The sequence below is a fragment of the Parus major genome, chromosome 8, assembly GCF_001522545.3.
Source record: "Parus major isolate Abel chromosome 8, Parus_major1.1, whole genome shotgun sequence".
Lineage (NCBI taxonomy): Eukaryota > Metazoa > Chordata > Aves > Passeriformes > Paridae > Parus > Parus major.
In genome coordinates, this window is record NC_031777.1 from 6,105,669 (window position 1) to 6,127,167 (window position 21,499).

A 21,499-nucleotide genomic window follows, 5' to 3' on the forward strand; every position below is an offset into this window, starting at 1 on the left:
GCAGCTCTTTCCCATCCCTTCACTTTTCCCTGCATCATTTGTAATTGTGTCATTTGCAAAATTGCACCAAGAAAAACATTTTTAAGCAGAAACCATTCAAGTAAGGGATAAACTTCTTGCAGAAGTCTAGAGAACCAAGGCTGAGAAAATACAGTGTTCACCACAACCCAGTGGAAGGGGAAAGGAGTTAGGCCAGGCTGAGCAGTGTCTCCACACTGCCAGAATAGCTCAGTGGCGACAGTGGTCTCATGTGTCCTTGCTTTCCATGGGCCACAGCAGTGAGAATGCCTTGCCTCTGGTTCTTCCCAGCTCTGAGTCTGGCCCAGCAGTGCACACAGGGAGCTGGCAGCTCTTCTACCTGAGACAGGCTGTAACCCCTGGAGCTGGGCTGCTGGGAACCACCTACACAATGGCACAGAGGCTTTTCTCCCCCTGCTCTGCAGCACTGCACTCACTTCATGGTTTTAATAAGCCAGGAGAACTGAAAACCAGAACTTCTCCCCACAGTAGTCACACAGGCCCTGAGAATGACTATTTGGTAAATGAATCCTGTTGCACAGAAGTCTCCCACTCAGTGCTGCTGAGGGTCTGGCTGCAAGACACACATGTTTAGTTGTCACTTTGGAAAGGGAAACTGCACATTCATTGATGTATGTAAACTCTGTGGTACATAAGCAATCCGCCAGCCCATGTCTAAGTATCATTTCTGTCCACAGTCATTTGTCATATTAAATTGACATCTCAGTGAGATAGTAAAACACCTTATAATAGAGAATCATGGAATCATTTAGGATGGAAAAGCCCTCTTAGATCATTGAGTCAAACCACAGCCCCAGCACTGCCAAGGCCACCACTAACCACATCCACAAGTGACACATCCATACAGTTTTTAAATCCCTCCAAGGATGGTGATCCCTCCACTTCCCTGGACAGGCTTCCAATGCTTTCTTCTGAGGGAAGAAATTTTCTTAATATCAATTTAAAGCTCCCCTGGAGCAACTTGAGGCTATTTCCTCCTGTCTTATATAACAACATAGCTTTAAATGTCAACTGAGAAAAGACCAAAAAGAAGTCCAAAGCTGGAAGAGCCATGCACTTGATCAGGAAGAATTTCAGGCTGCTTCTCAAGCTGTGCAACAGCAGCTCTGGGGGTTCATCACCAACAGCTCGGCCAAGAACTCAGAGCATGTCACTGTCTCAGTATGACCTGGATCCATGCAGGACTCAGAATCCTAAAAGCTCATCAGGTCCCATCTTCAGCATCCTTCAGAGTCAACCTAAACCCTCAAGGGTATGAGAAGTTTTCAAACCAGATGAGCTGCCATAGCAAGCTGAAGGACTTGCCCTGAGAGCCTGTGACTGCCCCATTCCGGGAAGCATCCAAGGCCAGGCGGGACAAGGCTTGGAGCTACCTGGGCTAGTGGAAGGTGACCCTGCCCATGGCAGGGGGTGAAATGAGATGGGCTTTAAGGTCCCTTCCAACACAAACAGTTCTGGGATTCTATGAGCTGAAGAGATCATCAGCACTTTGGACTCCACAGCAAGAAACCAACCAGGATTTCAGCTGTAGCTGTTACCCCATTCCACCCTGTGAGCAGGCAGAAAAAGAGCCTTTACTGACTATAAGCAGTACTACAGTGCTATGTCTTTACTCCCTATGGGTCTGGCTCAGGACAAACTCAAAGTTAAGCCTCTGGAAGTGTTTTCAGAAAACTAATTTCAAGGGCAAATTTGAGTTGCTGCAGCTGGCAGCCAAGCAGCATAACTGAGGATGCCACCAGTGAACACCGTGGAATGCTTTGGTTTGGAAAGGACCTTAAAGATCACCTTGTTCCAACCCCCTGCCATGACTTCCACTAGACTAGGTTGCCTAGTTCACAAAAACAGCACAGGTGTGTGTCACAGGGCCTGGCCTGGCACTTGGACTGCAGCCCTGCTCAGATGCTACTGATGAGCCCCACAAATGGCATTTGTTCCCTGTGCTCCAGCAGCTCCCTTACAACCACACTGCCTTTTGCCAATTCCTCTGCAAAAGCAAGAACTCCAGGCAGTTCATTACAGCAGGATCCACGAAAGCTTAACTGGGGAGCTGCTAATCCGGGCAGCTTTGCCCAGCCTTTTCTGCCCAGTTGCGGAATCCCAGCCATGCAGATCTCTATCATCTCCCCACACGGGTCCTGTGTGCCCCTGCACTGACTCACAGACACGGCACAGCCCACAGGAGCGCTGGGATGCCTCAGCACAATGGGAGCTCAGTAGCTAGACGAAAGCTGTTTCATGGCTTTGGAAGAAGAAAAAAAAGGCCAGAATATTTCTGCTCTTGATGCAGGTTTCAATGCCCAGTAGTTTTTAGGAAGCTGTGGAAGAGAGGAAAGCATTAAATATTATCTGTGGATTATAAAAGTCCACAGAGCTTTAACAGTGTAAAAATGCAAGCATTCTCCAAACTAACTCAAAAAGCAGATGTGAACAGGGAGGGAGGAAGAAAAGAGGATGAAAACATTAACTTTTTTGCCCTCATCAGCTTAACAGGAATACACTAGGCAAAACTTTGTTTTCCATTCACTCATCATGTAAAATTTGTTTGAAATAATGCCACTATTTATGTTTAGACAGAAATTTATTTAGACTAACTGATTTGTCTTGAACCTTCTATTTCCCAGTTTCAGCCTCTATCTGGCCTAGCCCAAGCAGACTCAGCTGACTACTGGAAAAGCATGGAACTCTCATAATGAAATAATCAATCACTAAATAATTACCAAACTTATCCTAAAAGAATGATTACAGTGTAGAAACAGAAGCATTTACCATGATGATTGTTTTCACTAAATTGTTCAGCTTGTTTATACAACACAGAGCACAAAGATTTCGTCTCTGGGGAATTTGGATCTGTGACCATAAAGCCATCAAGCTCCAAAAATCAATGTTACCACCTGACTTGCACCGTTTGTGTAGGTCAATCTAAAGCATATTTTTCTCAGGATCTGCATCATGTCTGGAAGAAAACCCACTCTCTGAACTGCCAGGTCCTTTCAAATACAATCTGACAGGTCAGATATTTGAAGTGGTCAAGTCACCACTGCCCTCATGAGTGAACATGAGTGAAGAGTGAGTGCTAATTCCTGAGCTGCTGCAGCAAGTATAGTCACTGAGGATGCCACCAGTGCATGGCATGGAATCATGGAATGGTTTGAGTTTGGAAGTGATCTTGAAGCTCATCTCATTCCACCCTGCTATGGGCATGGACAGCTTCCACTAGGTTGTTCCAAGTCCCTCCAATCTGGCCTTGGACACTTCCAGGGATCCAGGGCAGCCACAGCAGCTCTGGGCACCCTGTGCTAGGACCTCCCCACCCTCAAAGGGAATAACTTCTCCCCAGAAGCCCATGTAACCCTGCCCCCTGGCAGCTGGAAGCCATTCCCCCTCATCCTATCCCTCCAGGACCCTTGTCCCAAATCCCTCTCCAGCTCTCTTGGAGCCGTTTAGGCACTGGAAAGGGCTTTCAGGTCTCCCCAGAAACCTCTCTTCTCCAGGTGAACACGCCCAGCTCTCCCAGCCTGTCTTCAGTCCTGCCCTTAGAGACTAGTCCTGTCTTTGCCCTGCTGTGCTGCTCAGTGCTCCAGCTGCAAACTCTCTCTGGCTCACCCTCCAGTGTCTTAAAGACACTCACTAACCAAAATGGAATTCCTGCATACATGGAGAGTCAAGGCAATTTTGATGAACATGAAATGAAGGCCAAGGAACAAAGATTGTGAGGGCATCTCTAATTCTTTAAACAACAGCCTGTTGGGCAGGCCCAAGGCACCATTTTTTTGTACCAACTGCCCACTGGAACGGTTACAGTGAAGACTGTCATTTCATGGAATTCAGGAGATATTCAGGAAATATTCATGGATAGTCATCCAGCCTCTCTTGAAGATCTTGTCCAGGTGTCTGCAGTACAAAATGGCATCCAAATGAGTAAGGCAGGATGGTTCAGGTTTAAATCACCAGTTCTGCCAAACATCTCCTTTGCTTCCAGAGGCAGATCTTCAGGCCTCACTTTAAGGATATGTGAAGCAGGTATCAAAATCAACAGAATATATATATAAACATTCCAAAGTGTTTTGGTTAACTACAGAGTTTGTGCCTGAGGTCTCCAAACTAAAGGAGGTGACATTTCCCATCTCCTATCCCTTCTTCATCTCTAGAGCTGGGGCTGGATATCCTGGGCAGGATTATTTATCATCACATGAATATAGCAATACTGTACCAGCATAAGCCCAACTGCAAAACTGTTAAGACAAACATTACAGATTAATTTCTGGAATGATTACGAGGCCCAAGACCCCAGTGTCCAGCTAAACTACATAAACACAGATAAAACTGTCCAAACTGCAAACCTGAATAATAAACCCTATTTAACTAACAGAATAGCCTAGATGAAATTCCAGATGTCTCTCACACATGATAAATTAAAATACTTTGTGAGAAAGTTGAGTGTACACTTCTACAAAGGAAATATCAACAAAACCAGGAAAAGCTTAATTCATTTCATTCTTCAAAGTTACATCTCACATTTACTGAGACTTTCCAAACACATTATGTTGCTGATTAGCAGTAATGCCTTAAGGTACTTCTTCCTGATCTTTGGAGTTAAAAACTTCTTTAAAACATCACTGAGGCACATAATTCTTACTGAACAATAACATCGGGGAGCACCCTGTAATTTAAAATACCACACTTCTAATGGACAAAATTGAGTCAAGTAGGAAAAGCAGGATGGATCCAGATTCCAGCCTGAGCACAATCAGACTTCAAAAAGGGCTGAAAAAATGAAAACCAGCTGAGCTAATAAAAACCAGACCCTGCTTAAACAATCTTTCATCAAGTAAACTTCACCTATGTTGTTACACTTGGAATTTGGTAAAGTAGGAGGAGCCAGCAAGGTCTGAAAACAAGATGAGAAAGCATATTTGGGAAGGATGTAATATTTAGCAAAATAAGATGGCAGACAACCAAAGCAGACTCTGAGCTCAGTCATACTGGTGTAAATCCAAACTAGCATCACTGACTGTAATGGAATTACTCTGGATTTACTCCATGTTAACTGAGATCAAAACCTGGTCAGAGACAGGATATCAAACTGGGAAAAAAGGCTTTTATATCTACACAATGGGACATTTCATTGCAAATAACTAAGCAAGTGTTTAATGCTACATAGCTACAACACAAGGTGAGATGGGCTTGAGTTACTCCATAAATACCCACAGCCAAAATTCTCTACAGAGTGAAAAGTGTTATGTACTTCAAATCTACCTCTAAGCAAGATATATGCAAATTAATGAGCTAATACAAAACATGCTTCATTATTCAAGACTTTTCTTATTTGTTTTGTAAAAAGGACAGTTTGAGATCAACCAAGACTCATCCCCATGAAGCAGGAATGCAACAGCATCTCTTCAGTTACCTCCCTTGTGTCTTTTCCAGAAAGGAATACAGACTTTCACCATTTGCTAAGCTGCAGCTCCAGATGCATACCATATTATACACTTCTACACTGGGGAGTATTTCTCTAAATAAAGTCCCAGCAACAGGTACACATTGTATCAGTGGCTGTGCCAAACCACCAAGGCATTAAAATATTTGCTCAATGTGGTAAAATTGCCAATTCTTCAAAATGGCATTTAGCCAACAGTCATTATTTTCATCTCCCTATACTGTGGCTCATTTGGGTAACAGAATACCATTGAAATCAATTTTGGAAGATGGAGAAAGGGCCTACGTTTTACAGCAATGACACGATCTTTTCACATCCTAAGCATAAGCCACAGCAGGAATATTGAGAACGAAGCTTGACACACAAAGCAGCCACATTTTTCCCGCCATTGTCAGTATTCACAGAGACTGCCCAGATTCTCCCTCATACACAGATCCTGTGTAACTCAGTCCTTCTAGTTCACTAGCACTAGTGATGGTACTTCCCTGCTCACTGCAGATCTGCCAGCTGAGCCCACTGCCAGTCCTGCTGGCCAGAACCACCACAACACAAGCCATCACCTCCTCTGCTCAGACCCAGGGTGGCTCATGCACTCTAATCAAGCTCCCAAACTAAAGAGCTTCTTTAGCCTCTGCTAACCTGGATTGTTTGGGAATGAATCTGGGATTGCCAAGCAGCACTCATGTCTGGGGATCAGAAAAAGCCATGACCTTAAAGACAACAGAAGCAGGAAGCAGTGCAGAATAATAATTATTTTGTCCACTACAGTTACAACTTTAGGAAAGTGTAACTCAACTGATTCAGAACAATTTCAGAAAACAAAATATCAGGGTCAGTAGGTCCAATTTTGACCCAGAACAAACTCTACAAAAGTACTCACTCCCACGGCCAACATGTCAAGGGGCAATGAGATGTGTCCTAGCTAGCAGCCTCATTCAGGCTGAGGCAAACATACCTGGCAGGTCAAGAGAGGGGATTCTCTCCTCAACTCTGCTCTGGTGAGACTCTACACTCAGCACAAGAAAGACATGGCCCTTTTGGAATGAGTCCAGAGATGCTCGTAGGGCTGAAGCCCCTCTGCTCTAGATCCAGCCTGGGAGAGCTGAGGGTGTTCACCAGAGAGAACTTCCCTGGAAAAGGCTCCAGGGTGACCTTAAAGCCCTTTCCAGTGCCTAAAGGGGATCCAGGAGAGCTGGAAAGGGACTTGGGACATGAGCTTGGAGTGGCAGAACAAGGGATTGCTTTGAGCAACCTGAACTAGTGCAGGGTCTCCCTGCTCACAGCAGGGTGCTGGAACTAGATGGTCTCTGAAGCCCCTTCTAACACATCCCATTCCATGATTCTGTGTTCTCCCACACAAACCCTTTTGTGGGTAACAGAGCACCTCTTTCAGAGCAAGAATATATTGTAGCACTAGCACATTTCACCACCAGGATCCATCCAGTGTGTGTATGCAAAAGATACTCCAGACTGCTAGGAAATCTTGAGATACGGAGGGGAGAGATGAGAAGAGACACTAAACCTCTGAGAGAAAAGGGTCAATGAAAATTTTGAGGAAGCGATGGGCTGAATACAAAGATTATAAAAAGATGAGGAGTCAGACAGACTAGGAAAGAAATGAAAAGAACTAATAAACATTTCAGGGAGAAAAAAGTGATTTGTGGATTTGTGGTTAACACTGAGAGCTGTGACTCAGGGGTAGGTCACATGAATTCCCTGTGATTTGATTCAGCTTATGTAAAATTTATAAAGGGAAAGACATGACCAAACCAAAACAAACAAAAGCCCCAAGACACCAAAAAAAACACCAAACAAAAAAACCCACCACCAAAAAAAACAAAAAACAAGCCTCAACAAAACAAAGCCAACCACACAGACATCTGAAATGTCCTAAGACATAGGGGTTTAAGTAGCATGTTGTTAAATCAGGAGTAAACAATCCTGGCCAAGCACCACTGCCTAAGCACTTTGTTATGTTCTCCAAATGCTGTAGAGAGCAGCCAAAATGTTAACCCAAGCAGTGTACACCATGCCTTATTTCAACAAAGTACTAGGGCATCACCAGGGACTTGGACTGGCCTGTGCCACACCCTGGGTTCTTGATGTGCTACTGGTACTCAGACTCTGGCACATGACAGCAATTAGTGTGCACAGAAATGCTAAAGATCTCTAATTAAAAATCACACCACTAATGTATTGTGTAAGTAACAGAAAACAGGAAAGGATCTGCCCAAAGATGGGCAGAATCACAGGTTCTCTGCCTGAGTGTTCCAGCTATTGCTGTTTTACCTAAAAATGTGTGCTTGCCCAAACATTTCCCTTGTTTGCAGCCTAAAAACTTGGCTCTGACATAGTAGCTTGAAGTTGCAATCTCATGAAGATTTTAGTAAACAGAAACACAAATTAATATGGGACCATAAAAGAAATTACAGTACTCCTAGCTGTCCTAAGACAGAGCCCACCATTTTCCAGCTTTCCTCCTCTTCTGTTCCTCACTAAGTTCCAACAGCAAAAGCATACTACTCAAGTGAACTAAGACCTCACTAACTAAACAAAAAGCTCCATCCTTTGGAAAACAGACTCGGACATACCATTGCAGAGCTTAAGAAAACTCAGGAAATGTTTCAGAGATATTCAGCATCCCCAGAGACACTTCACTTCAGCTCATGAAAATACACTGGTGTCCAAGGCATGAAAATTACAATGGCTTCCTGCTGACCACCCCAGCCCCCAGGCTAAGAATCTAATTTAAACAAGCTGGCAGAAGTCCAGCAGTAACCTACAGTCACAGCTCAGAGCTGCTATCCTGAGCAAACAGCCCAGACATTTAGCAGGGACTACAGCAACATAAGACATTCCTTCATTTTCATTCCATGCTGCAAACCCACCCCCACTCACTCCACTTCAGCAGCATTTTTCCAGGCTAAGAACTAGGGTCCTGTTCTGCTTTGGTTACCTCTCATTGCTGAGCAAGCTCTGCTGGTTGTAATTTATCCTATGAAGTTGATACTTGGCTCCATTATAAATCAGGCTACATGAGATTGGCTTTTAAAGTTGTATAATCATTCACTGTACCTATATCACACACTTACTTGTCTATTCCCAAAAGCAAATGGTAAGGAAGCCACCATTCCAGCGAGAATGGATGAGTCTGCTAAGAGGGACACATCACTAAGAATAAATTCAACCCTTTCAGTTATCTCTGGTTGTTTGAGATGTTTGCTTCATGCTGGCTTGCTGTCTGGGAATATGTCATTTGCAAAAACGCATATATCTTACCAGTAATGCCTTGCAGACTGAAATCTGTGGCTGATATGCTTTTGGAGATGGGCTACAACTTGGGAAAGTGCACAGAGAGGAGTATCAAGGGTGCCAAAGCAAATCAAGATGGAGGAGCACAGGGATACAGAACAGTAAGTTAACATTGCTGCATTAACACACACAGCCCATTTATATTTGCAGTACACAGCACAAGGCACATCCCAGCCCCCACTTGGGGATTGTCCCACGGCACTATCAGCCTCAGAGCTGCCAGTGTTTAGCTAACACAGAAGGGGTCTCTGAACACCCAAGGTTCAAACCCTGCCAATAATCTATGGAGAGGGCAAAAGAGGTGCATGAGCTTCTGAGTAGCCCTATGATAAGAAATGCACCAAGGACTTCGACAAAGCAAGCTCACAGAAGCCCTCAGGGTGGGGCTGCCACACCAGGGACCTTTTTCAGCTGCTGGGATCACCATGTGGGAATAACCTATTTCCGCCCGAGAGCCCTTGGTATCCATGTGGTAGGATGAAAACCTAGGTGTGAAACAAACCTCAGCAACTATTATGTGGACAGTCAGCCCAGTGCAAAATGTGAGAAAGCAGAAAGCCTCTCAATTAACTTCATACTTTCTAAATTCAGGGTTTTGACTGAACTAACCATTGCTTCCCCTACAGCCAGTGAAAGCAAATGAGATCTCCAAACAGTATTTAAAAATTTACAGGGGATTAATTGCTCCTTAAGGTGCCAGTTTCATTTTGTGATTTACAGAAAGTGCCTTTGGGTCACCAGCCTCTCAGCTGAGAGTCTTCAGTTAAGTTCCTGAAGTGAAATGGGATTAATCCTGTCCTCAGTGTCGTGGCTTCATATATCTTGACATATGATGCCATCCAAGTGCTTCAGGAACACAAAGTCATTGTGTTCTTTTTTCCTCCAGCAAACCAGTTACAAAAGAGTAAGTTGCACATGTTCCTCAAAAGGCAACAAAAGCAGCTTAACCACAGATAATAATGGGGTATGCCTGACCTAATCCATTCTGATCTCCCTAAAAAAAGGCAATACTGCAAACTATACCTTTGCAAAATGCAAATCTTGGACCCAGAGTTCACCCAACAACTGCACAGCATGAATTCACTACCAACATCACTAAAGGATCTCATAAATCTGATCTCAGAGCAGCATACCTCAAACAGGAAATCCTAAACACCAGCAACAGTTACAAAAAGTACGTTATGTTCAACAATGTGAGGGGTAAAATATTCTCCCTGGCTGGAGTAATGAAGCACAAAAGCAGCCAGCCCAGAGCATATTTCATTAAATCCATCCTATTCCTTCTAACAAAACTGATTACCAAGGCATGGTGAGCTGATCAAGTAACACCATCACTCTCTTTCAACAGAGAAACTGTTTCGCCATTTGCAAACTGAAAAACAGATGTTCTTAATATTTCCTCTGATGCATGTATCTCCTTCAAAACCAAAGCCACAGCATATGCCAACAATCAAATCATTGACTGGAAAATATATACCAACTGGCATCTGAGGGCTGTCTAAAGGGTTCTTCCTGACAGGCTTTAGGCCACATTCAAAATACATTAACTAAATGAAATATCTGCTCCTTTCCCATTGTTCTTAATCTGGTTTATCCAGATCTTTTAGTGAGTGGAATCCACACTCACTAAATTCCAAGTATGAATTCCAAGCAGCCTCTGATACACACACAAAGGATAAAGCACAAGTCAAGAAAGATGACAGAGGTCTCAAGTCACAGAATCACGAAGTATCCTGAGTTGGTAGGGATCCACAAGGGTCATCCAGTCCAATCCCTGGCCCCACACAAGTCACCCCAACAATCCCATCCTGTGCCTGAGAACATTGTCCAATAGCTCCTGGAGCTCTGGTAGTCTTTGGATCATGACTGTTCCCTGTTTTCACAGTACAGCGGAAATAGATCTAAGGTTTCTAACAAGTTGGTCCAGAAGGATGCAGAATGAACATTACATGATGCATTGGAAAAATCACCAATCCAATACAAACGCCTTTCGCTCCCCATTGGTTAAGAAAAGCTCAAATACAACTTGTCACAGGGAGTCTCATCACTCCATGCCACCTCTGCAGGACAGGTACTGTTCACCCTCTGCTGGCAATACACAGCACACCTCTGCACCACACAACAGTAAGCTTTCAAAGGCACCTGGGCACCGCCTCATACCTGATCCTAATCAAGTCAGTACTGCTGGATGGCAGTGCAGCACACAGAACAAGGATTAAGGATGAGAGTGTCAGTTTCACCAGTGTTCAGATATTGGGTGGTTCTTTTTCTTTATTCTCCCCTGAGAACTCAACTTTATTCTCTTCAGTAAAGGCATTCACCATTAATTCATGTCCAGAGAAGGAAACAGGGCTAGGGAAGGGGCTCAGCCTGGAGAAAAGGAGGCTTAAGCGATAACCTTCTAGTTCTGCAAAAATTCCTGACAGGAGGGTGCAGCTGGGGGAAGTCAGGCTCTGTACCCAGGGAACAAGGGACAGGATGAGAGGAAAAAGCCTCAAGTTGTTCCTGGGGAGGTTAAGATTGGATATTGGGAAAAATTTCTTCACCAAACAAGTGGTCAAGCACTGGAACAGTCTTCCCAGGGCAATGGAGAAGTCACCAGCAGGCATTCAAAAGACGTGTCAATATGGCACTTGGGAACATTCTTTAGTGGTGAACATGGCAGCACTAGATTAGTGGCTGGACTCAAATATCTTAGGAGTCTCATCCAACGTCTCAACAATTAACCTCTCTTAACAATTCTATGATTCTAATTCCCCGTCACAGACATGTTTTTTCCTAGCTTTCCTCTAGGATTGGCACTTGAAAAGAGCAAGCTTGGTATTTCAAGAAGCAAATACTCTGATTGGCCTCCTTGTCAACTTTCCTTCCATATTTCTGCGACAATTCTCTTTACAATGAACACTGTTTCCTCATTTAAAGTGAGATAAAGATGTATACAATATTCGTGGCTCTTTATTCATTTCATTACCATGCATTCTCAGAAAATAGTTGTTTTCTCCAGATGAAAATGAGACACTGTATCAGTCTCAGGGAGGGACAGCTTATTCATAGCTTAAAAGTACTTGAAGATCTGCATCAAATATCTGCTTTTTTTACAGCAGTAGGAATTTGATTTGTGTGCGTTTAAACCAACCCAGGAGATGCATGCAGCAGCAGAAATTGCTCTTTTCTTTCCACACCACAGAGCTCCCATCAAGACCCATAGCCAGTGTAGCTTTGTCTTAAACAATTACTGCCGTGAATAGGATTAACTGGGCTTCTCCATGTGATTGTATCAAACACAAACTGCTGCAACTCCTGGGAGATAAATTCAGAGTGAGGGAAAGAAGAGAGGAAGGTGAATGAGGAAGTTTCTTTGTTTAAAAGCGGTTAAGAAACTGGGAAAAAAATCTCTCTGTGAATTGTCACATACCTAAAAGTTGAGTTTACAAGGGCACTCTGAGTTCTATGTAGGACACAACAGGTGAAGTATCCTCTATGCAAACGCCAGAAGTTCTAGGGAAAAGGTGCACACTGCTAACAAAGAGCAAGGCTCACCTGATAAACAGCATCAGCAGTAATTCTAGGGACAGAATAGCACTGGAATGTATTACATTGTAAATGAGATGCAGAGCTTTCCTTGGGATTAAAACCACTTTGAGCTGAGGAGAGCAAAGCAAAATAGAACAAGTAGCTTCCAAGTTTTGTAGGCAACAATTTCAAATGTAACGTGAAAAATAAATTGTAATTCAAAGCAGAAAAGAATTATGTATTTGAGGCATTATAGCTTTTTTTCCCAAAGAAAGAATCTCTACTGCATCTTCAAATAAAAACAGGGAGAATGATCCTTTCCCTTGACAGAAGGATTCAGGAATCAGAGGGGAAATTCACCCTTGTGCATACCTTCTGGGCTAGACATGCAGAGTTAAGACAGCAGAAAAATAAGTTGTAAGTAATGCTCTAACAGGTTTTTGGATCATGTCACAACATTTTGGCTGACTCACAGATTTTAGAGCTTCTGGCACTGGCAATACTTACTGGTTTATAATCTATATAAGCAAATACTTTTAGAGGGACCCCCAGATAAATCCCTCTAGAGGAACAAGAAAACATCCATGCAATCACAGGGAATTCATTTTATAGATACCACAATGTCTTCGTTAAGGGTGACAATAAGGTTTCAAACACTCTTCACCACACGGTCAGTACTGTTATCCCAGATGCCTCAGAGATGGAAAATGTCTGCAAGTGTTTTATATTTCATTCTTATCAGCCCAGAGCTGTTCATTACAGCTGTGTTGATGACAGCCACTCACCTGGTGACAGCAACAATAACACTTGTTAATGGTAACAACACAGCGCAGTTTTTGAGCATTAGGCAAGCAGTATTTCTCAGTGAAATATTAATAGCAATACTTCATCAGTTTTGGCACAAAAGAGCAGAATTCCCAGTTATTATGCCCAGGTCTGCTTATCATTTGCACTCAGACATACCAAGACAACACTGAACAGCTGTAACTTTGCACTGCACCTCCTAAAACACCAAGGAAAAAACTTGGAATTTGGATGTGCACTCATTATTGCTGTCACTGTGTATGTAAATCCAAAATAAACAAGCTTCCAAAAAACCCCAAATCCTTACACATCCTTGAGTTGTTAGATGGTATGTTCACCAATTTGAAGCCACCAAAAAGCAGTGCTGACAGATCGGCTGTGACAGCTTTAACCTGGTATTCTGTGTGTGATCCATCAGAAGAAGAGGGAGATGAGACTTCCTAAATTAGCACTTTTTTTCCCACTTTTAATTTTGGTAGCAATATAAAAGCCACTCAATTCTCAAATAAGACAAGCCACTCAATTCTCAAATAAGACAATTACTTGAATTAAGTGGACAGCATAATTTTTTTGGCCTCTGACCTTACTCTTTCCAAAGAGAATTGAGGAAATTCTCTATCTGTCATGGTTTGACACTGGCCCAATGACCCAAAAGAGTCACTTGCTCATCCTCCCCTGCTACAGCTGAACAGAGGAAAGGAAAAAAAGTTAACAAAGGCTTCATGAGTTAAGGACCAGGAGAAAACAGTCCAAGGGCAAAACAGGCTTAACTTGAGGTTGCAAAGCGAAATTTACTAACAGAATCAGAGGAGGAAAATGAGAAGTAAAATAAGCCCTTAAAACACCTTTTATTACCCAGCCCCTCCCTCCTTCCCACCGACAGCACAGGGAGACAGGGCCTGTGGGTTTTGGTCAGTTCATCACTGAGATTTTCTTCCCCTGCTCAGGGAGTGGAGTCCTTCCCCTGAGAGACCGTGGGGTCTCTCCCACAGGAGACAGTTCTCTGTGAACTTCTCCAGCATGGGTGCACTCTCAAGGCAGCAGCCACAGCACACCTCCCATAATGTGAGTCCCTCACACGGCAGACAGCCCTCCCAAAACTGCTGCAACTCGAGTCTCTCTTTCCACAGGGTGCAGCCCTCCAAGGACAGGCTGATCCAGCCTGGAAGTAGGGCCCTTTCTCCACCAGGTCTCCCACTGGATCACATCCTCCTCCAGGAATCCACCCGCTCCAGTGTGAGCACCTACCCCACAGGCTGCAGGTTCTCTGCAGGATCATCTGCAGGATGCAGGGATCTCCACATCCTCTGCAGACCCATGACATGGGGGTGGATCTCCGCATCCCTGTGGATCTCCATGGGCTGTGGCTGTATCTCTGCATCCCTGTGGATCTCCATGGGCTGTGGGTGGATCTCTGCGTCCCCCGTGGATCCCCAGGGGCTGCAGGGGCACAGCTGCCTCACCATGGTCTCACCACAGCCTGCAGAGGAATCTTGGCTCTGGCACCTGGAGCACCTCCTCCCTCTCCTTCTCCACTGACCTTGGCATCTCCATGTTGTTTTCCTTCACATGTTCTCACCTTCTCCTCTGACTCAGAGAAAAACCTATGACTTTGTTTTGATTTTTGTATTAAATACATCGTTACAGAGGTGTTACCAGCCTCTCATATTGGCCCAGTTTTGGCCAGCAGCATGTCCAGCTTCAGAGCCATCAGAGATTGGCTCTTCTGGACACAGTGGAAGCTTCCAGGAGCTTTTTACAGGAGCCATCTTTGTGGCCCCCTTGCTACCAAAAACCAAGTCATGCAAAACCAATACATTATCCTATAAAAGTTATGATATTTTGATAAATACCCAGCTTTCACAAAATATTTGCCCATGGAAACTTCACTGGTAAGCAGTTTATTTCTTCTGGGCAACCCAATATCTTATCTATTTCAAATAACAGACAGTTTTCAAACAGTTTTAAGCAGTTTTACCTACTACGGAAGGTAAGGAGGCCCCTGGAATTTGGACAGGAACACAGGGTCATATCCCTCTCTCTCTTTCAGCTGTTTCCCTTTTCATTATAATCATAAAATCACAGACTGGTTTCAGTTGGAAGGAATCTTAAAGCCCATCCAGGCTCACCCTTGCCATGGGCAGGGGAACCTTCCACTATCCCAGGTTGCTCCAAGCCCCATCCAACCTGCCTTGGACACTGCCAGGTATCCAGGGGTAGCCACAGCTTCTGTGACACCAATCTTTTCTCCTGCTGCCTCCATCCCCTGTAAAAGCACCACCTCCATGGTGTGGGCAAACTCAAGATACCAGTACAGAATACCACATTTCCTTTGAATTTGCTCTCCCTGCTTTGGATACCACTGTTGCAGTATTGTTTCCCTACAGCCACGTTCCCGTTCTTTACCAAAACTAATAACAAGTGTTGAAGCACTTCTTCCACCCTGCAAAGGAAGCAGAGGGAATGCTGAAGACAATGCCCCTCTTCTTCAGGCTATACCAAAAGGACCATTCTTCATCTTCTCCAACTGGTTTACACAGACTCAGCCTTTGCCTGAGAAGTTTAGACACTCATAAATCTGAGAGTAAAGCCCAAGGCCAAAGACCTCAAGCGACAGAAGAATGCAAAAGTGCAGGGCAGCACATGGGAGAAGGGCTATCAGGAGAGTTTATACAAGAGGAAGAGGCAGTGACATCATCTGTGATACCATCCAGCTGTGGATACAGCAAAGCCACAGGAGTGCCTTCCCCTCTCCATTATCCATCTGCATAGCCATAGTACTTTAACTCCATTAATAGACTAATTTTAATTTCATAAAATTCCTCTCTGGAAAAAACATTACTTCTTCATTATAACCTCTAAAAAAAACTATCAAACCTGCAAAACCCAAAGTTCCCAGGCTTTTCATATGACCTCCTGAACTTGATCCAAGCTAGTATGTGGCTCGGCAGCCTAACCATGTTACAGACACAGACCTGCCAGTCTGTTAAAAAAAGGAGACTCCAGTTACACATAACTACATGCTTAACTATGTGCATAACTTCACTTAAGATAGAAAAGAGCTTTACTCTCTCAAAAGAGAGGAGTGGGATCAAGAAAAAAAAAGTATTCATAGTTCTCCTACACACTGTGTGACTTAAGTTCAATGCTATTTTCCCATCTAAACTAAGCATTATTAATGTTTCCCCTTTTCTCACACAGTGTTTTCTATTTGATTTGTAAGAAAAGGGTCAGGAGATGCACAGAGTATGAACAGGCAAACACCATCCTCTAGCCCAGGAAGTCCAGAGGTTATATATTCCCTTTATTTTTGTCTTAATCACTGTAGTTTGGTCTATAGAATAGCCATTCACACTAAAGGAATGCTCAATTAAATCACACAGATTGAGTTATGGCTGGTATAATTCCATTAGCTTTACAGAAAAATACTAGGGATGAATTCGTCCTCTCAGGCTTATTTTTCCATTCCAAAATTCCTTAATGGCATAATGAAAAAAATAGCAAAGCTGGCCACAGATGTTAAAGACATTCCAAGTCCAATCCCATTTCCACAGGATACAATGGGAGTTAGTAGGACATCAGGACCCACAAGATGCAACAACAAAAGCATTTGCTGATCTTCAGCTTTAGCTGCAGTTCAAAATTTTCCTGTGCCAACTCTTCTTAAATTTGGGACAATTTTCCATCCCCCACACCAGTTTTTCCATTGAACACAAGTCTGGCAAGAGATTTCTTAGTCAACAGCCCTTTCCACTATCTACAAAAGTTCTGTGGTCATGTTTAGGCATTGAAAGTCCAAAATAAAAAAATTCCCTGTAATCTCTTAAAGCACTTCACATACTTATTCACCAAGTAGAATCCAAAGCAAAAGGTTTTTCCAAAGTTGAACTCTCTGCATCCCACCAGATGGTACACAGTATAGGAATGTGAAACCCATGACTAATTTTTCTGTAGGCCATTATTCTGTGCCAAAGGCCTCAGGTTTGATACTAAAAATATACTTGTATTCCTGTTTTACCGAAGTGCCACTGCAGTAGGGAAAACATACAAATCTACCATCACACACCCCAGTGCATCGGCACATTACAGACATGGAATCACGGAATCATTCAGGTTGGAAAAGACCTTTTACAACAAGTCCAACCATCAACCCAACACCACCACTAAACTTTGTCCCCAAGTGCCACACGCACTTGGTTTTTGAACATCTCCAGGGATGGGGACTCTACCACTGCCCTGGGCAGCCTGTGTGAATGCTTCACAGCCCTTTCTGTGAAAAGATTTTCCCTAATGTCCAACCTGACCCTGCTTTGGCACAGCTTGAAGCCGTTTCCCCTTTTCCTGTCCCCTGGCAGCAGACCCTGATCCCCCCGGCAGCCCCCTCCTGTTAGAGTTGTTCAGAGCCAGAAGGTCCTGCTGAGGCTCCTCTTCTCCAGGCTCAGCCCCCCTCCCAGCTCCCTCAGCCACTCCTGGTGCTCAGCCCCTTCCCCAGCTTCATTCCCTTCCCTGGACAAGCTCCAGTCCCTCAATGCAGCACTAATAATGCAGCACTTTGAGTTATTTAAAAATCCTCCCATATTCTGTTAGACTACATTTATACCAAATTATTTACAATCCAGCTGTGCCCTGTGGGATGTCAAGTGCACTCTGCAACACAGACTAGGAAAACAATAGAGTTTGAAACCAAATCCACACCCAATTTAAATTGCAATTACCTATCAACAGTGTATCTGCAAAAGAAGCTCCTTGGACTTGAGCCCCAACTGTATCTGTACCCCTGGTAGAGTCCCACCTGCCCAGGGACCACAGCAACTCACCAAAACATCCAGAAAATTTGCCTGTGAGGCAACTAATTTTTACATATAAAGCTCTTTTTTGAAGAAGAAGAATTGAGTGAATAACAACACAACTTGTGAAAAAAAAATAGCTTCATGCCAATTAATTCAGTTGATCAACCTTCAGAAAGAATAACACTAGGTAAACAAATTGGATGCTGTGAAATACTTGCCAAGCAGTATTTTTATGAGGTTTTGAGTAAAGTTACTTCTCTATGGATTAAAAAAGAAGGAAAAAAAAAAAAAAAAAGAGGTTCATGTGGTCACAGCATTTCTTGAATTTTCTTTTCAAGTGCCTTGGCTTGATCATCATCAGATGTACGGTACAGATGACCAGCAGTCATCTGGACCTTGCACATTCATAAAATTCAAGACTGGCCTGTGGTGTGTCTTTCTATTCTGAGAAAGACCAAATAAATAATTTTCAGAAACTAGGACAAAATTAAATTGAAAATTGTCCATCCTCCACTTTGAGAGAGCTCCCTGCCATCACAAGTTATCCATCATGCTAAGTAAGGCCCTCTCAGGGAAGTTGGACTTCCACACAGAGAGGTGTAACAGGATACTCTGAGGCATGTTTGCCAACAGCTCTGTGCTGTACAGGTCAGTCCTCTGTAGGTTTGAGTTTCAGTTGCTCCACTGAATATGAAGTCTAACATTTGCCAAGGAAAGGGATCTCCTGTGCAGAGAAAGGGAATAGGGGAGGAGGTGAGGAAGCAAGGAGTCAGTGAGTGGGAAAATGTGACTCAAGTAGGGGAGGGTGGCAGTGGATTTGCTGCTGTTGAGATGTGTACAGAGCAAGGAGGGGTGGTATAACAAGGCATAATCAAAAGAGTCAGTGTGGAACACAAGCAAAGAACCTGTAGAGGCAGTGGGAGCAAAAATGTGAGAAGGACAGAGAAAAGGACTGAAAAGGTGAAAATGCGCAGAAGAAAAACTGAATGAAAACATACATGATGAGAAAGAAAACAGGAGCTACTGAAACAGAGGATGTAAAAGTGGTCTGTTATGAAAACTGAGCACAAGACTATCCAAGAGAGAAAGCTGAGACTTCTTTCTGCTGAGGATGCACAAGAACAAAGGACCACCACACAAACCTGCAAACTAAAAGTGCACCACACAAGATCTTCTTGCCCTTGTGGATGGAATAGCTACCCAATCACTCTGAAAAAAGAGAACTATCAACTCCTAGAATGATCCCTTTCTGATCACTGAAAATGTGCTATCATTGAAAGAAAAGCAAACCAAAACACTCTCAACCTATCTTCTTGATCTTCTGGCCATTCCATGGAAAAAGAGGTCCAAAGAGATCTATTAACTTGATTTTCCAGGCTATAAAAGAGTTCCGGGTTCAACACTTGACCCAAATCTTTCCCTTGTTGTTTATTTCTGTGGCGTGATGCTTCTTAAGTCCCATATAAGCTTGTTTTATAAAATAATAATAAAAAAAAAGGGTGGGAACAGAGGGAAAACAAAAAGAAAATGACATCAAATGTGGAAACAGTAAGGACCCTTTTGTGATAGAACACTCTGATACCACAATGAAGAACTCTTTGTAAGAAAAAAGGAGAACCTATACAAGCTATTCCCTCTAATTTTCTAAACATTTGGTTTAAGGTATTTATACCAACAACAATCATATGTCTTGTAAGCAGAAGCATCTGTGACTGGGGGAAATAGAAAGGATGTCCATTTTTTTTGCTGGCATCCCTGCAAAAATGGAACTCTTAAGCACTGAGTTTGGGAATACCATATTCTGAGATATTCCACGGGAACTAAAGGCAAAAGGTAATTTTCAAGGGCTTTTTCCCACTTTCTAGGGTGTTGCGTTTTTTTTGTTTTTATTTAAGAGAGCGCATACTGCACAGTACAGCACACATCACCAGCCTGGGGCATCCTGTTCCTATTTCCTCTTCAAGTCAACAGAAGAATTTGACAAGGAAAGAGAAAGAAAGCCAGAGAAAATGGATAGGAAGGGAACAAACAACAGATGCTGAGAGGAATGCGCGATGTACACCGTAAGGGGGAAAAAAGGTACGATGAGGGAAAGAAATAAAACCCCAAACAAAAAAAAACACACCATGTAAAGCTTCTGGATCATTTCAATGCAAGTTTCTGAATGTAAACAGGGGATAATAAGACAGGAGGAGGAGTGCAACAGCATTATGCATGTTCTTAACTGCGCTCCCATAGAAGGGAATTGGAAAAAACTCAGTAGCACCATTACTACTACACGTGCAGTTCACTGATGCTATTTCAGCCCGTATCAGAACAATTAAGGGAAATATTTGATCCCTTAAGCTACTCTGTGGTACACAAAGTGCACTTAGAGCCCACTCCAGTATATCCTGAAGGCTTTGGAAAGCTTTGTAGAGAGATAGAGAGGTGGTGGTCACAAAATGTTATTCGCCCTCTGCAGAGAAACGCGTGCGCCAGGGACTAGGACGGGAGAAGAATACTTGGGCTCCAGTCTCTGCAAGCGCAGGAAACAACCTTGTACCAGCACTCGGGAGCTCCCTGCCGCCCTTCCCGGCTCCTGCCCGCCCCGGCCCGGGTCCCGCTCGGCCCACCGGGATGAACGGCTACCTGGGTCGTGGAACGGCACCAGCGCGAAGTTGTACAGCGGCCGCTTGGGTCTCTTCAGCGATGTCTCCAGGATCTTGGATGCGCCCTCGATAACTTGCACCAAGTCGTCGTACATGGAGCCGGTTACATCGAAGACGAAGGCCAGGGTGGAGGCTCCCTCGGGCACCGCCTCGGGCTCGGGCACGGCTCGGGCGCTCAGGGCGAGCAGCAGCAGCAGCACTGTGCCCAGCGCCCCGGGGCTCCCACCGACAGCCATCGCGCCGGCACCCTCGGTGGCCGCGAAAGGCACTGGGGGCAGTCGGGCCGGGGAAACGGGGACAGACCGCGGGGAGCGCAGGGAAAGACCTGGATGGACCGCGGAGAGCACGGAGATAGCTCCGGAAGGGACCTGGGGGAGCACGGGGACAGACCCGGGAAGAACTGGGGAGAGCGCGGGGATAAACCAGGACGGACAAGGGACCGCGCTGAGATAAACTGGGAAGAGCGGGAACAGACCGAGGGGAGCAAAGACCGCGAGCGGAGCTCGTCGCCCACCGCCCGCTCCCCTCAGCCGCGGAGCAGGAAGCGCCGCCGCTTTTGTCTGCGCGCGGCTGCGGCCCCGCTCCGCCTTCCCTACCGGGCAGGGCTGGGGCAGCGCCGCCCTGAGGGACAGGGCTGAGCCCCGGCCGTGCCGCGGGGCTGCTGCTGCCGGCCGGGGCTGGGGATGGAGCCCCCGGGGATGTGAACGGCGGATGGCTGCCGCCCCGGGAGTAGCGGCTGTGGATTGAGGCGGCGCCCGCCCTGGTCCCGCCTCCCGTGGCCCGCTGCGGCCCCTGCCCTCACCTCGGTGTCCCTCTTTCACCTGTGATCTCCTCACTTCGGGGTCGCTGTACTTACCTCAGGGTTTCCGCCCTCACTAGGGGGCCTTTCCCTCACCTCGGGGTCCCTCCCTCACCTCCGGGTCTCCGGTCTCAGCTGGAGTCCTCCCACC

The 21,499-nt window shown here is 44.8% G+C and overlaps 1 protein-coding gene across 2 annotated transcripts in view; it reads right to left on the reverse strand.

Moving 5' to 3' along the window:
* The window catches only part of HMCN1 (hemicentin 1), a 177,761-nt gene extending 156,703 nt beyond the window's left edge, over window positions 1-21,058 (reverse strand). For both annotated transcript variants that reach the window (XM_015636090.3, XM_015636087.3), the window contains exon 1: window positions 20,530-21,058. In XM_015636090.3, coding sequence (XP_015491576.1) covers window positions 20,530-20,785 — 256 coding nt within the window. In that variant the 5' untranslated portion in view covers window positions 20,786-21,058. The remainder of the gene's footprint in view (window positions 1-20,529) is intronic.
* Window positions 21,059-21,499: the final 441 nt, after the last annotated feature.